Source organism: Microtus oregoni, unplaced genomic scaffold (assembly GCF_018167655.1).
Source record: "Microtus oregoni isolate MIOR12 unplaced genomic scaffold, Mior012 000029F_ref0000214, whole genome shotgun sequence".
In the NCBI taxonomy this organism is placed as follows: domain Eukaryota; kingdom Metazoa; phylum Chordata; class Mammalia; order Rodentia; family Cricetidae; genus Microtus; species Microtus oregoni.
Genome location: NW_024543088.1, coordinates 16,901,073 through 16,917,655, shown reverse-complemented (window position 1 = coordinate 16,917,655; position 16,583 = coordinate 16,901,073). Strand labels below are relative to the sequence as shown.

General features: G+C 40.6%; 2 protein-coding genes across 11 annotated transcripts in view; one reads left to right on the top strand and one right to left on the bottom strand.

The window, feature by feature from the left end:
• Nucleotides 1-1,000: 1,000 nt before the first annotated feature.
• Yars2 (tyrosyl-tRNA synthetase 2) lies at nt 1,001-16,090 on the top strand. Of its 3 annotated transcripts, none has more exons than XM_041678388.1 (6): nt 1,001-1,784; nt 2,434-2,601; nt 4,396-4,551; nt 5,087-5,257; nt 7,341-7,386; nt 15,958-16,090. In XM_041678388.1, exons 1-6 carry the CDS (start codon nt 1,021-1,023, stop codon nt 15,961-15,963), a joined length of 1,311 nt encoding a protein of 436 aa, XP_041534322.1. In that variant the 5' UTR covers nt 1,001-1,020; the 3' UTR covers nt 15,964-16,090. The 3 variants fall into 3 exon arrangements, with proteins under 3 accessions (XP_041534322.1, XP_041534321.1, XP_041534320.1); XM_041678387.1 differs by lacking the exon at nt 15,958-16,090 and adding an exon at nt 13,936-13,999; XM_041678386.1 differs by lacking the exon at nt 15,958-16,090 and having other exon boundaries at nt 1,002-1,784; nt 7,341-7,625.
• Nucleotides 8,454-16,583, bottom strand: part of Dnm1l (dynamin 1 like) — a 45,634-nt gene continuing 37,504 nt past the window's right edge. For 2 of the 8 annotated variants that reach the window (XM_041678384.1, XM_041678377.1), the window contains 7 exons: nt 15,270-15,326; nt 14,624-14,701; nt 14,300-14,332; nt 12,569-12,745; nt 12,297-12,406; nt 10,309-10,468; nt 8,454-10,117 (listed from right to left, as the gene is read on the bottom strand). In XM_041678384.1, coding sequence (XP_041534318.1) covers nt 10,061-10,117; nt 10,309-10,468; nt 12,297-12,406; nt 12,569-12,745; nt 14,300-14,332; nt 14,624-14,701; nt 15,270-15,326 — 672 coding nt within the window. In that variant the 3' untranslated portion in view covers nt 8,454-10,060. The remainder of the gene's footprint in view (nt 10,118-10,308; nt 10,469-12,296; nt 12,407-12,568; nt 12,746-14,299; nt 14,333-14,623; nt 14,702-15,269; nt 15,327-16,583) is intronic. The other 6 variants (XM_041678385.1, XM_041678378.1, XM_041678379.1 and 3 more) reach the window with 3 other exon arrangements.

The following is a 16,583-nucleotide window of genomic DNA, read 5'->3' as shown; positions in this document are numbered from 1 at the left end:
TGCGCGTGCGTGCCGGGACACTCACTAAAGACGGTGTGTGTGTGTGTGTGTGTGTGTGCACGCGCCTCCAGGACACTCACTAAAGACGGTGTGTGTGTGTGTGTGTGTGTGTGTGCGCGTGCGTGCCGGGACACTCACTAAAGACGGTGTGTGTGTGCGTGCGTGCGTGCCGGGACACTAAGGACGGTGTGTGTGTGTGTGTGCGTGCGTGCTGGGACACTCACTAAGGATGGTGTGTGTGCGCGCGCGCCGGGACACTCACTAAAGACGGTGTGTGTGTGTGCGTGCGTGCCGGGACACTCACTAAAGACGGTGTGTGTGTGTGCGCCGGGACACTCACTAACGATGGTGTGTGTGTGTGTGTGTGTGTGTGCGCGCGCCGGAACACTCACTAAGGATGGTGTGTGTGTGTGTGTGTGTGTGTGTGTGAGCGCGCGCGCCGGGACACTCACTAAGGATGGTGTGTGTGTGTGTGTGTGTGTGCGTGCCGGGACACTAAGGACGGTGTGTGTGTGTGTGTGTGCGTGCCGGGACACTCACTAAGGATGGTGTGTGTGTGTGTGCGTGCGTGCCGGGACACTCACTAAGGATGGTGTGTGTGTGCGTGCGTGCGTGCCGGGACACTCACTAAGGATGATGTGTGTGTGTGTGTGTGTGTGCGCGCGCGCGCGCGCGTGCTGAGGCTCTCATTAACTTGGGACATTGGTACAACGAGATTTTTGTCTCCACAGCGCTCCGAGCCTGAAACAAGTCCCAATCTCTTTCTGCAGACTTCCGGAACTTGGACGTCACAGGCTTTCAGCATGATCATTTAACTAACAGTAAACAGCTGTGAGACAGGAAATATTACCGTGACGTCCGCTCGGAGAGCACTGGGAGCCACACTGCAGAATTGCCCACAGCACTAAAGTTTAATCGGACACGAGCGCCCGCCCCGGAGGAGCATGCGCAGAGAGAGACCCTGAGGCGCGCGAGGTCGCAGGGCGGCCAAGGCCCAGCATGCCCTGCGCGTGGTGCAACATGGCGGCGCCCACGCTGAGGAGGCTGTACCGTACGCCCCAGGCCGGGCTCTGGCCGCGCGGGCCGCGTGTGGTGCGTCCGGGCGCGCGGGGGATGCTGGCGGCCCCGAGGGCCCGCGGCCTGTTCAAGGAGTTCTTCCCCGAGAGCGGCACGAAAACAGAGCTCCCCGAACTCTTCGACCGCCGCAGGGCGGGCGCGTCGCCCCAGACGGTGTACTGCGGCTTCGACCCCACGGGCGACTCGCTGCACGTGGGCCACCTGCTGACCTTGCTGGGGCTCTTCCACTTCCAGCGAGCCGGCCACAACGCCATCGCGCTCGTGGGGGGCTCCACGGCCCGCCTGGGGGACCCCAGCGGCCGGAGCAAGGGGCGGGAGGCGCTGAGCGCCGAGCGCGTGCAGGCCAACGCGCGCGCCCTGCGGCGGGGGCTCGAGAGCCTGGCCGCCAACCACGCGCGCCTCTTCGGCGACGGCCGGCCCTGGGGCTCCTTCACGGTGCTCGACAACGCCGCCTGGTTCCAGGAGCAGCACCTCGTGGACTTCCTGGCCACCGTGGGCGGCCACTTCCGCATGGGCACGCTGCTGAGCCGCCAGAGCGTGCAGAGTCGCCTCAAGAGCCCCGAGGGCATGAGCCTGGCCGAGTTCTTCTACCAGGTGCTGCAGGCCTACGACTTCTACCACCTCTTCCTGCGCTACGGCTGCCGCGTGCAGCTCGGCGGGGCGGATCAGCTGGGCAACATCGTGTCGGGCTACGAGTTCGTCCACAAGTAAGCGTGCGTTAGTCTCCAGAAATCCAGGGCGAGTGCTCGCTCCCTAGTAGTCCCTTACCCGAGATGAAGATGCTCAGAGAAAGATGCTGCCCTTGCGAGTTAGAAGGTCTGAGTTATGGGGGTGTTGCAGAACTGCCGAAAGCCGGCCACTTAAAGAGATGGATTATGTCTGAATCACCCTGTTTCCAACTTGTGGTTTATACCTGAAAATAGTTGGACTTCTGTTCTTTTAGCCCTTCGCCCCGTAAGGATTTTCACAGCATTTTCTAGAGGAACTTGGAGGGTAGGGCTGGCTTGTGTGCTACACGGCAAATCATAAAGAAACAAAAACTCTTTACAAAGCACACCCTAAATGTACCTTCCTAGTGCCCCTTCACCCAGTTTTGTCTTTTTTTCCGCCTGATTTTTCAAAATCACTGCCTGTAGGTTTTGCGCAATCGCAGTTCAGCATGACAGATCTAAGTAACTATAAAGTGAATGCTGCTATAGTTCCTAAAGACTAGAGTCCATCCAGATTGAGAGGAGTATTTAAAAACAAACAAAAAACAACAAAAAAAGCCCCAACATAGTAAGTAACCAGACTGAAATCTGAATTTTGCTTGGTGGGCCTGATTGTGCTTACAGAATACGGTGAATGTATGTGTAGGTTGACCGGAGAAGATGTATTCGGAATCACCGTTCCACTGATTACAAGTACAACTGGAGCAAAGCTGGGGAAGTCGGCTGGCAACGCCGTTTGGCTAGACCGAGAGAAGACATCACCATTTGAGCTTTATCAGTTCTTTGTCAGACAGCAGGATGATTCTGTGGAGAGGTGAGCTTTTAATTGAAAGCTGAGAAAAATTAATATGTACTCGTGATTCAGCCTTAGCTATTGAACCTTTAGTCTTCGTAGATTTGTTTTTTATGTTGTTCTATTTACGGTATCTTCACAGGATATGGCCGTTTGACTGTCATGAATTTATTTTTACACTACTAGAGTTGAACCCAGGGTTGAACAACTTTTAGGCAGGTGCTTACCATTGAGCTGTATACACCCCAGGCCTGAAAAAAAATGCAGATGTTGTGAGTTGCCCAGGACAGCCTCTGACTTCTGTCTCCGGCCTCAGCCAGGTGTCCAGCTGGGATTACTGACTGCACCCTTGTGCCTGGCAGCGGTGAGGTCTCCCCATGCTCTTCCTTCTACATACTAGATGAGCATGACACCACACCTCAGTCCTTCTGGGTACTGTTTGCTGCTTAAAACAGCGACTGGCTAGAAAATTTGAAGCCCAAATCGTCTTTATCTCTATCTAGCAAGTTCATAGGATTGTATGTATCACTTGCACATTTTCGGATAGTCACTCCCTTTGTCGCATCTCACAGCTAAGGCTCTCCAGTTTTTTTTTCCTGTAGTGTACCATCAAACACCTTTAGATTTTCCTCTGCTGGCGAAATGTACCTCTGATTCCAGTTGTGGGAGAGGCTTAGGCTGGGCATCTCTTTAAGTTCCAGGATGTCTTGGGCAGCATCGTGGGACCCTCCTCTCCTCACTAAATCCAAACAGTGTACCACATACAGTTTCATTTGCAAAGATACTTTAAAAAAGCCATTTCCTTTATTTTTACTTAAGTTTTAACTTTTGCTTAATTTTTAAATGCGGTAAATCAGTCTTTTGAGCCGTGTAATTTAGCCACAAAATCCTCTGGTAGCTGTTGTGAAGTTACCTACCTAGTCATGAGTCTCAGTTGTGTACTGTACCTTAATCTTAATAAACCCACTCATCTTGTTTCGTTCTGGTGGTCTCCTCAAGTCTTCTGTGGTATGATCAAGGATTCATTTTTCCCCGAGTGCAAATGTCAGAGGAAGAAGAACTTCTCAGACGCTGGTCTTTGTCTCCTGTTGCACCAATGACAGTACCAACTATTCCAGAGTGATGGGGGAGTAAACTTAGAGGTCTTTGAAATAATAATTGTACATAAGTTGCGATCTGACAGTCTCCACTGGGCATATGCCTAACAAACTCATGCATGTGTGTACAAGAAAAGTATGAGGGTATTCATGCCATGATTATTATGTTAAAAGTAAACACACAGTGCCCATAGTAGAGTATCAGTAGCTTGGAAAGCTATGCTTGTGATCTCATAAATCTCCTGAACATGCTCGTGTGTCAGAGTAGTTAGACAGAAAATATATTTTGCATGATTTTATTCATAATCTTGTATTTTTTAAGAGGATGACATCATAAGTGTGTGCTTTATAATGCTTCATTAAGCTTTTTTCTACATAGCATTTTTGCAAAAGTTAACCTACAGAATACTATTCATGTCAAATTTTAAGTTACACATGCTATTTAAGGATACACATAAAACAAAAACGTCAAAGTATGCTCTAGGAGGCACATAAATTATCTCTTGGCATTAAAAAGGGAAGGAGATGGAGCTGGAGCCTTCGTTTATTTTTGTATCATTTTGTTACTTAAGGAATGTGGAAAACAAATATTGGAAAATAGTGTCCACTAGGGTAGTGTATGTCTTAAGTGTATAGCCTGAGTACATGAAGTAGTTTTTCTTCTCCTGAGGGAGCTAGTGGACGGTGCACATCTAATGCAGCATTCCTTGTCCTGCAGGTACCTGAAGCTCTTCACTTTCCTTCCCCTTTCGGAGATTGATCACATTATGCAGCTGCATATCAAAGAACCAGAAAAGCGGGGTGCTCAGAAACGACTGGCTGCAGAAGTAACAAAGCTTGTTCATGGACAAGAAGGTCTGGACTCTGCTAAAAGGTTGGCTTTAGAATAGTTAATGCTCCCACTCCACAACACAGCTCTACACAGAAGGCACGGAGAACATCTTGGAAGAAAGGGAGGAAAGAGTGTATCAGGGTCAGAGGATTGGAAACTGGCGTGGCTGTAAGATTGTGTCCCCTAGAAATGACAGAGAAGCTTTACCCACAGTACAACAGTAGAGCCGCCTAAACAAGTGTAATACTAAGTTTAATGCTAACAAGGAAGGGGGAAATCTCACGATTTCAGGCAGCTTGGGAATGCTGAGAGGAGAAGTTAATGCTTATTGAAATTCAGTGGCTAGACAAGAAAAATTGGAGATGATGTTTTAGGAGTTTCTCATGACTAACCTGGACTGTATTTAACTGTAGTATTTTAAAATTGTCTTTCTTGGATAGATCTTTAAAAGTTAGTGAATTGCACAAAATAGATGCTGCTGAATGAAAAACTACACTGTGGAACACAGTGGGCATTCCACAGTTGGTTGAGGGTGGGGTGGGTGTAAGCAGCCCTGATGTGGTTTAATGTTTTCCAGGTGTACACAGGCCCTTTACCATAGCAGCATAGAGGCACTGGAGGTCATGTCTGACCAAGAATTAAAAGAATTGTTTAGAGAAGCTTCATTTTCTGAATTAGTTCTTGACCCTGGAACAAGTGTCATCGATACATGTCGTAAAGCAAATGCCATTCCAGATGGTCCCCGAGGGTAAGATTTAACTTTGATCCTTAGTTCACAATGAAACGTTGCACTTGACAGCATGTTTCCAGAGTGTTCTCCCGATAGTGCTTTCAAGTAACTCATTTCCTGCAGAAGGTAGGGCCATATAGTTGAAAATGCCTTGACCTCGCTGTAGAGGACAGTGCTCCTTCATTCAGTATTTTTCTGGGATCAGTCAGCTCAGGTTTGGTCTCAGAAGTGTAAAGATTCTCAGGACTTCCCTCTTAAAAAATTTAATCATTGAAAAGAAATGAACATAGAAACAGAACTTCATAAAGCTTATAAGCTATAGACTGTTCCCTTTGGGAATTACATTTTTCTGCTTATTGCAATTCCTCAGCCCTACCATATTATTAGGGTACTTGCTCTACAAAAAGTGATCTGGCACGTGGAATATCCATTTATAAATGAACAGCAAACAACATGTACAAGGAAAAGCAATAATCAGACACTTTTGGTGCCTCATCTTTGGGACCTTGCACATAAAGTCCCTGTCATTTGCCCATGGTTATTACATAAATGACATGTTAGTTACTTTCTCTTAACTGTTTTGGAATGTCTGCCTCTGGGTGCAGACCAAGTGCCATGTCTCCTTGTTCATGACCTGCCACTCTACCTTATTATTTCCTAATACATTTTACCTAAAGTACACTAAATTTAAAGCTGGAGTCCAATTCTCCCCTCCAGCAAGTCTGGGCTTATGCATTTTCTTGTGATCATCACACTGGTATGTTTGTTGATTAGTCAGAGTCAGCATTGTTCATAACGTCAATAATAGCGTTGGTCTACATGTTCACCATGTAACGTCTTCCTACAAGAAAGGAATTTATTTCTAAATAGAAACATTTTTGTTGCTGGCTTGATTTTATAAAGCTATGTTCAATGAGTTGCTTAACTTTTTTAGTAACACATGCGGATAAAAGAAAGCCAGTGTTTCTTCAGACTTTCAAGGCTCCTTTTTGTTTCTTTTTGCTTGTCAAAATTATCATCATCCGGTGTCTTAGCATAGCATCTTATTTGTTAAAAATGTCATTGTGCCTCTCAGAGAAACATCTAGTCCTTTATCACACAACACAGTGCTGGGCATTGGTGTTAGCTTTGTCTTTATCTCTTTGATGCTACTTATGTTTAGCACATAGTAAGAAATTTATTGAATGAACTGGATGTGAACTTCAGTAAATCTTCTGCTATCATACTTTTATTAAATTAGCTACTGATTTTTCCACTTAGAAAATCAGCTGATTAAGAAAATTTTCTTTTTATTTTAAACAGTACTATTCTACAGAAGTTAGCTTGAATCAGGAAATATCCAGGCTAGTTAAAAGATAAACAATTGTATTTTTATTTATTGTAAGGGAAAAAACTCTACACAGGAACAAGAAGTCCAAGCTCAGCCAAGCTGCTAGGGAACCTGGGTCATGCATCCCATTTTCTCTGGTTCCCAGAAAGCCACACCCTAATTTTGTCCCACCTCTTGAAGATAATTGGTTAACAAAGCGTCCCCCGTCACTATTCAGTCTTTTTGTTTGTTTGTTTGTTTTTCGGGACAGGGTTTCTCTGTGGTTTTGGAGCCTGTCCTGGAACTAGCTCTTGTAGACCAGGCTGTTCTCGAACTCACAGAGATCCGCCTGCCTCTGCCTCCCAAGTGCTGGGATTAAAGGCGTGCGCCACCACTGCCCGGCTACTATTCAGTCTTAATATTTTCTAGTTTCCTATCAATTTTCTTAAAGCGTAAAGTAGGGGTATTTGTTACTTTTGTCTTATGGGTAGCATACTTTAAAGGCAAATTGTTCTTTTTTGTTTTCAGAAGTTTGTCTGGCAGTTTTTCCCCTCCAAAAGAATAGAAAGATTCTGAAATTGATTCTCCATTAAATACCATTATGAGGCTAGGTGGTGGTGGCACCTGTACAGGCCTGTAATCTCAGATGCTTGGGAGGTTAAGGCAGGAGGATCACAAGTTTAAGACCCATCTGAGCTGCAGTGTGAGTTCATGTCAGCCAGACAACATACTGACAGAAAGGTCATGTTAGGTGATTGGATGCTTCTAGTTATTAAACCTTTCTATTTTCAGGTATCGGATGATAACAGAAGGCGGAGTCAGCATAAATCACAGACAGGTAACAAATCCTGAGAGTGTTTTAGTAATTGGACAACATATTCTCAAGAATGGACTTTCCTTACTTAAAATAGGAAAAAGGAATTTCTACATTATAAAATGGCTTCAGTTGTGAAAGATTTTTTTCAAATTTATCCATCATTTTTCAAATCATGGCAGGTTTTCCAAGAATGGAACAAACACAAGGTCTTACGATGTAAATACTTTTGTGCATTATTAAATAAATAAAATGTTATTTAACTGTGTTATTCTTATGAAAGATCTGGCCATCTTGCTTCTTGGGCTGATGAGGAAGTACAATGGAAATGAAGCATATGGGATTATTCATTACCTAAGGCAAAGAGCACTTACAGGGTTCAGTAGTGTTACATAATTCTGTAAACTAGACAAGCTTCTAAGGTCTGGTTAAAAGTCAGACATTAATTTGTGACTTATGCTAAGAAGTAAATATAGTTTTTAAAAAGACGTGGCAATAATTTTTAATAGAAACTGTAATAAGGAAGTTTCTTTTCCAACAAAACGCAAAGCAGTACCTGATTTCTTTTGTAGTTCAGTTTTCCACATCCTTGCATGTGTTTCAGTATTTTTACTCATAGTTTCTGTCAATGGGGTTCCTACGGCTGAAATCTTAAGACATCAAAGTATGCAAGTATACTCGCCAAGTATGCAGTCACAAGAACAACAAAGACAGAAAAGTCTTGAGGCCAGAGTAGTTGAGGTTTGTATACACTAAGCAACTAGTTAATTCTCCAGAACTGATTCTGTAAAAATCAAGAGAGTGCCACCCAACTGTGCACGGGAGCAGTGAAACATGAAGTGTTGAGCAGCTTCTGGGAGTCTCACAGCAAAGTGTACTGTTCACATTCTGAGCATTCACCCCTGGATTACTTGGAACAAGTTTCTGTTTTCAATCTGTAGACATGGAGACTAACAGGGCCTTGGTGATGACAATGTAATAGGAAAAACACCGTAAAACTTTTGGTGCAATATAAGTTGAATTGTCATTAAGTAGATACACCGTTTTCTGAGGCAAGTCTGGGAAAATTGATTTTCTGGCAAACTTTAATGTCATTTCATACCAGCAGCTTTATTTACACAGAAAGAACACAGTGATCTTATAAATACGACAAATTATCTCGTTTCTGAACACAACTCGGTGTAAAAGCACACAAAAGAAGCTTCTCTTTGTACAAAGTGTGTAGTGCTAACAAGTACACTACTGCAGTATATTTTTAAAGCTAGTATCTTCCATTTAAAATCTACTTGAAATGTTTGATAAAGGTGCATTTTCTCCCTATACAAATTAAAAAAAGTGGTAGTCATCCCTCTTAAGAAATAAACCATAGATACCTAATAGTTGTCCAAGTGCTAACATTAAGTAGGCAGTGTGCACTTCCTGTCAAGTTGGTACTGTTAATAGACTGGGTACTGTATCATCAGATTGAAATGGACTCTTTTGTGTTTGAGATTACTAAGTGGGTATCATAAACTAATAGATAATATGTTGTTTTCCTTGCTAATGTTTCATAAAATGCCAACCTGAAAAGAAATTTTAGTGTTTTTAACACTAATGTATTATTTGGTTGGAGACAGAACTAGATACACCAAAGATATTTACTTAGGTCTGAAAATTTTTTAATGCTTAATTTACACCATGAATTGTCCAGACAATTTTCACACAATAGGTTGTAAACATGACCCTCAACCTCTGAATACATTCTAATAGTCTATAAGCTTTTAGGTGTATGTCCAAGTATTTTTCTTTAAGAAACAAAGTTCCACTAGTGTTTTCATACCATCATTCTAATGTTTTCTCTTGGTATGGAACTAACGTGGCTATTACCAATTTGTACAGAGTGGAATTTTAGGTCCCACCTCACTGTGAGTCTTGGAGCCCAATGCAGCTGTCCCACTTTAAAGGTGTATTTGAATTGCTGTTATTCTATTTGTAAACTATGGGAAATTTAGGTTAGGTCTCCATTGGATCTTTTAGAAATTAAAAAAGGACTGGCTATTATTACCAAGTACATTCCCAATAGTTTTTAATGTAGGAAGTCAATTCATGTCTTCAGACTTAATTATGAATCAAAGTATATTTTAATTTTTAACACTACACAGTGTAGATTTTGAAATGGATAAACCAATAACGACAGTCTGTTCCTACATCTTTATAAGTCTTTTGGATCTTACACATTTCTTAAAACAGCAAAGGTTAGAGTTTTCTTAAGACTATAAAAATGAAGGATAGGTGGATACACTTGTCAGGCTCCATCTTTTAAAGCCAGATCAGTCTATATAAATAGTGCATGCATTATAGTCATGAAATGTCCTGGAGCTTTCTTTCTGAGGACAATGGCTGTAGCTTTAAGACTACAGAAAAGTTACACGGGTCATCATCTCCACACGCAAGCTGCTTTGTACAGCTAGAACATCCATTGTTCTTGTAAGCTTGACTGAGACAGACTTGATATACATGTATCATAGGAAACTTTAAAAATGTGAATTAAATGTGTGATTTGTTTTGTAATGCAGAGTATACTTTTCAGCTTATAGCCAATCTTCACACGAGCAAATTCATACGCTGCAATACAGAAGAGTTCATAAATAAACTTCTACTCAGGTAGATAGTAGCTACCAGGTTCAAGTCAACACAGTCTGGGTGTTAACAGTTCTGATCACCAGAGATGAGTCTCTCGGATTTCAGCAATAATTTGACTGGCTCCTTGTAATGCCTGTATTAAAAGAATAAAAACTCCAGTTACAATGTTAATGTAAAGAAATGTCTCCATTTTCAATGCTTAGAAGAAAGGCAGTATCTTTTCTGAAATTTGAGTATAATCAAGTACTACTGGGTGGGGTAGAGGGCAAGATAAGAATGCAATTTAAAAATTTTTGAGAAAACTGGAAACAACTTAATAGTTACCTTTAGCATATCAGCTGCTTCTTTCCTACGCTGTGCCATGTCTTCAGATTCAGTCAGAAGGTCATCTAATAAGGAAGACTTATACAGCTGCCCTACTAATTCACTCTGAAGAGTATCTTTCACATGATTAACCAGAAAATGCATTACTGCCTTTGGGACACTGCAAAACAAAGTAAAATCATGAAGTTTTGGTAATAATTCTATTTAAAAAAATTTAGACCAGTGGTTTTCAACATATGAGTCACGATCCCTCCGTGGGGGGTGGGGAGGAGCCAAATGACCCTTTCAGAGCCATTGCATATCAGTTATTTACATTTTGATTCATAGCAGTAGCAAACTATCAAGTAGCAATGAAAATAATTTTATGGTAGGGGTCACCACAACACGAGGAACTAACTATATTAAAGGCTCACAGCATTAGGAAGGTTGACAACCACTGCTCTAAAGAGTGGCTCTGTAAAAAAATAAATAAGAACACTGAATATTTAATACACCTACTCCAAGTAACATTAATCCAAGCTACAATCTTTGAAAATTTAGCTTCATTCATCCCACTTAGCTCATACATAAACACAACAATGACCACTATTCTTAACAGCCAAAACTGAAAATCAAATATCCATAATGTGATGAGTTGATATAGTCAACTGTAAAAAGGAAGTGCTGATCCATACTGTAGTATGAATAAGCTTTAAAACATAGTGAGAAGTAGATTAGATTTAAGGCCCATTCTACATGATAAATCCCATACCTGGCACCATTATTGGACCAAGACCTTAGAAGATAACCTACTACTATTATACTAAATGAGGTATCAAAGCAGTTCATAGTGACCTATCATACCTATAGATTGAGACACCTCTTAACTCTCATTGGAGAAACTTTGTTGTAGATGATGATTTACATAGAGACCTGCAGGTGGCCAAGATGCAGAGAATAAGACATCACACAATGTCCAGCATTAAATGGAGCACCTTTATCTCCTCTAAGGGTCAAGGATCACTGTGGAAGAGGTAGGGGATGACAAGAAAACTTTTCTGGACATAGCGGGGCCATCTGCAAATATGAATTCAGCTGTTGTGGCAGCACACAAAAACAGTGCAAAATTCAGCATGATTAGGGTGTGAGGTCCAAAAATCCCATCCCCAGTAGAGGAGCTACTGGCAATTCTTAGCTGCTGGGAGAGGGTTAGAGTATAGGCCCTGTTAAGTCAGTCAAACTCCAGCAGAAGGCCATACATCCAAAAACATTAGGCAGCACAAACTGGCCTTGATTGAGGAAGGGAAAAACAAACACTTATTTGGGTGAGAAAGGGCAGAGGGGGATGGATCCGGGAAGAGTTGGGGAAGCGAGAGTGAAAATGACCACAACACAAGGTTTTCTTAAAAATTTTTTTAAAGGCAGGAGGGATACCCACAAATGAAGGAAGCCAGACAAAAGGCCACATATTAATTATTGTGTTCCCACTAGCATGAAATGTCTAATAGGCTAGGTCATAAATACGATGTATTAGAAGTAAGGCAGATAGGATGTTATTACTGGCAAAGGGTGTACTTTTATACTGAACAAAATCTAACCACATCAACTGTATTTTTTTTCATTTTTTTTCAGGGCACTGTGAGGGCTTGAATCCAGGGCCTCATTAATACTGTACTAAACTAATTCTATACTGTATATAGCATAGAACCACACTGTTACCCTTCTCTAGCTTGTTTTCAGACTGGCCTTCTATTTGTGATCATTCTCCTTAAGGCTGAATCTTTCTATATCTATGATTGCAGACATACATTACTATTCCTAGATCCTCTTCTAAAATTTTTTTCTAGCTGATACATAATATCCTAATCATGGAATGCTACCACACTTCCATAAGACAATCTTGCTACCACAGTTAAGTTTTGGAATCAAAGCTAATTAAAATTTTTAACGTATGATTTTATGAAACAGATCATGAACTCACCCAGCAATATTTATATATTAATACTGACCTGTCTTGAATATTCTTTCTGACAATTAGAAAGTAGGACTTGATGAGTCTTTCAATAACCTCACAGTCCCGCTGCTCACGGGCAGACAGCTTTCGTGCAACTGGAACTGGCTAAAAGGATAAGGGAAAATATTACTTCTGTGCCGTTCTGAAATGGCAACATTTAATATTTAAAAGTTAAAAAAAATTTGAGACTTTAATTTCTTCTGTGTAGAGACAGTCTGCTACTAACTTGGTACGTCTGTAGATTTAAGTCAGATTGTTATGACTTACCACATCCAGCAAATTGACAGCATGGCCTTTTTGTGGACTTGCTGGCATAATTGGAATCGGTTTTGATTTTTCTTCAGCAAGTAATTCTTCAGCTTTTGACGTTTTCAGCATTCCTCTCCAGTTGCCTGTTGCTGGTTCTTGACCACCATCTCCAATCCCACCACCTGCAGATGCAACCTGAAAACACATGTTCCAAACCTATATTCTGCATATTTAACAACAAATGAAGCTCATTTTCTTGGATGGTAATCAAGAACATACAGGTAGCACCTATCTGGAATTTATTCAAATAGATAATAAAGTCAGAGATGATGGTGGCATTTGTCACTAGAAACCTGAGAGGTTCTGTATGAAGCTGTCTGCAAGCCAATAGCCAGTTCAGGCTCCATTTAATTTTTACTTTGTATTTATCATTTACTGACTTTTCAAAATGTTGCATCATTCTCCACTCCTCAAACACTAGATTAAAAGACTCACAAAAAAAAAAAACAGGACTGCCATGTGGTTCCATCTCAAAGTAATCTTCAGCACTACCCATTCAACTGTGAGTTTACACAGCTGTGAGCTCATGTCTCTACATATTTCTAAAACTAATTTATATCCCTGATAGTCAAAAGAAAAAAGTCTTTAATAAGAGGAAGTCTACATCCTTAGACCCAACTATCACAGTAACAAGCTACCTAAAATGTGAAATGTAACATAAACACAGCATAACCCTCATAGTCTATACTCCTGAGAAAGGATCCAGCGAGAGATCCACTGCTCCCTTTCACAACTGTTTCTATAACCTTATTTTCTGCGTTCTGACTCTGACTTCTAAAAGGAAAAAAATGACTACTTGCTACAGTGGGAAAAACAATAAATACATCAATGTTCAAGAGACGTTTTTAGATCTTTAAGATCTTCTAAAGTTAACAGAATTGAGTCATACACATGTAGTGGGAGATTGTTATGGTTCTTGTAAGAAAAATAGCAGTTTGGGCAGTCATTCAAATTTAAAAATCTGTCACAGTATCAAAAATATAAAAGTGATGTCTATATGTAGGTGTTACTGAGTAATTACATTTTTAGTGTTAAACATACATGAATTATGATAAATGAAATCATAAGGATAGTGAACTATGAATGAAATGAAACTCTGTGCAGTGATTTGCATGGTTCTCTGAAGACCATGGCGGAGAGATGTAGACATCTGTAAGGCTCAGAGGATGAGAAACTTAAACCTGGAAAGTAATGGGAGAGAAGGCGGAAAAGGAATAGGCCTGAGTATTCTACTCATGATTTTCTGTGAAAACTATTATCAAGAATCGACAAGTCTTCCACTCTTACAATTTTCATATGTTCTGAATTTTCTTAATCTTTGACAGCACACATGAAGTTCTGTATTCAGAGTTAATATTGACACTGATGGGAAACACAGGAAAGCACTGGAGAGGCTGGAGCTCAGACCCAGAGTACCATTTCCAGCTCTGAAATCTTAGTCTCTACCAAAAGAAGACACTGGGAAGCTAATCTTAAAGGTAACAGAGGTAGAAAGACTATTGTTAACAGTTAAAACAGTGTTAGAGCGAGGCTAATCCCACTTTACACAGATTAAAGGAACATTAAGACTATAACACAGACAACAAGAAATGGATATTACTATACAAACAGGTTTTTTTGATGAATTTGAAGAATGTTTTAGCGAGAACCAAAGGCACCAACATTTCCATTCTAAAGCAAGAGACTCACATTTTTAGTTTCTCTTCTGCTGTCCTGAATTAACTGTTAAAAGATATGTTAAAACATGCAATTTAACAAGCAAGATTTAAATAGCAATAGCTTGAAAATTTAAACGTAGAAGATAATTTCCTTTTAGAATCACTTTTCTGTATCTTCTATATAGCAAGCAAAGGAAAGCATGTCAACAATACTTGGATATATACTTTGCTATACAATTTAAAAATCTCGATTAGGCTAAATTAGTCTAACACAATACCCCATATTAATATCGTTTTATTCAGCGTACTGTCTCCAAACTTGGCATGCAGGCTTAGATTAGGAATGAGAACAGACCTTGCCATCAGCCTCAGCAGAAGCAGCAGGGGAGGGCTCCTGGGAGGCAGGTGCCAAAGCACTTGGAACTTTAGAAGACTAAAGGCAAAAATGCAGGGGGGAAAAAAATCAAGGATGCCAAAAATGCATTTGGAAACACTTTATAGACAAAATTTTCCATCCATAGCAAAATAGTCAAGTATGAAAACAAAAGTTACCCATGGAGATAGAAGTCTGTACTCTGCTTTATTTCCTACAGCACTGTCCTGTGTTAAGTTTTTTCTGCAGATGAACAAGTAAGAACACCCAAATCTAAAGCTGCTGCTCCTTTTTGAGGAGGTGTGGGTGGCGAGCACTTACTGATAACTTTTCTGACAAGGAACCCAGGATAAAGGAACAACAACTGCCAAGAATTAACACCTACTACATATAGCCCTTATGATAAAATCACTTTGGAACAAATCTGAATCTTAATTAAAGAATCCTTGACACTTGAAAGCCAACTTATTTAAATTATTCAAAGCTTTTAAAAACTTTTAAACTCTTATTCTAATACCCTGAAAGTATTAGAATCAGAGAAAGAAAATTACATTTTCACACAGAAATACACCCGGCTGACGCTGAATGCTTGGTGTGGGGAATATACTATAAAAACAACTTTATTTACCTTGTCTCGTGATACAGCTGAGGGGAGTTCTCTTGCTAGCCTGTTTCTTCTTTGTTCCTATAAAATGTAACCAAGTTTTTGTGATTATCAGAATACTGAGATATAGGCCTACTACAACATGTTCACCTTAGGTGAAAAGTGTGGAATAACTTACAGATTTATTATTACTCTTGGAACTGATACCATATAATATTAAAAAACAAAACAAATCTGCTGAGGGATACAATACAACACAGAAACAGCAGCTCCTTTGACCAGGGACTCCCAAATGAAGGGTAGAAGAATTTGAAGTATATAAATCATAGAAAATGTAAAACCTAAGTCATTCAGACTATAAAAACAAAACAAAAAACTCACAACTTAAACATCTGTTTTTTAAAAAAAAAGGGTTATATTTTAAAAAACACTGACTCCTAGAAAAAGCACTGATAACTGACAGAATGCCTGTCACCTATCGAATTTAGCAATGTTAGATTCACCTGGTCATGTACTGAGCACCTGCAGTATCCAAGCACCAAGACAAGTACATATAGACAAATAGAGGCGAGGATACTAAGTCTCATAGGCTTTTGGAAAATTGATATAAGTTAAAAATCATGTCAAAATTGCTCCTTAAATGAAAACATCTCATAAATACCCAAGCTTACAAAGATCTGTAAGTTAACAAAGTTTCAAAATGATTTCTTAGGTATAAAGCTACTTATAGCAAAAATGAGTCTACTTCTTTGTGATTTCACCATACACTGAAGACCAGCTGAGACAGCCAACCTCATGGACTGAACAACCACTGGATTCTTGGAACTTTCTGTTTATAGGCAGCCACTGTTGGATTAGCTGGACCACAGCTTGTAAGTCCTTCTGATAAGTCCCTTTTATATATCGTTTATATAAAATCTAGTCATTCTATAAGTTCTATAGTGTGCCTCTTAGAAATATTTTTATTTTATGTGTATGGGTGTTTTGCCTGCATGTGTATCTGTGTACCACATGCATGCTGGTGCCTATGGAGGCCAGGTGTCAGATCCTCTGGAACTGGAGTTGAGCTGCCATGTGAGTGCTGGAAATTAAACTCAGGTCCTCTGGAAGAACAGCTAGTGCTATCTATCTCGCTAGGACAGCCCATAAGTTCCTACATTTAACATAACTTACTAATTTACTTTCTGGATGTTTAAAAAAAGTGGGGGGGGGGGAGACACTTTACTTTGAAGAATCTACTACTTTCCCAAATTATGAAGTCTGTTAATCTTAGAATGTTTCCTTCATAGTTTGCAGAACCAAAACTCAATTATAAACATTCACCTGGTTTTATACACT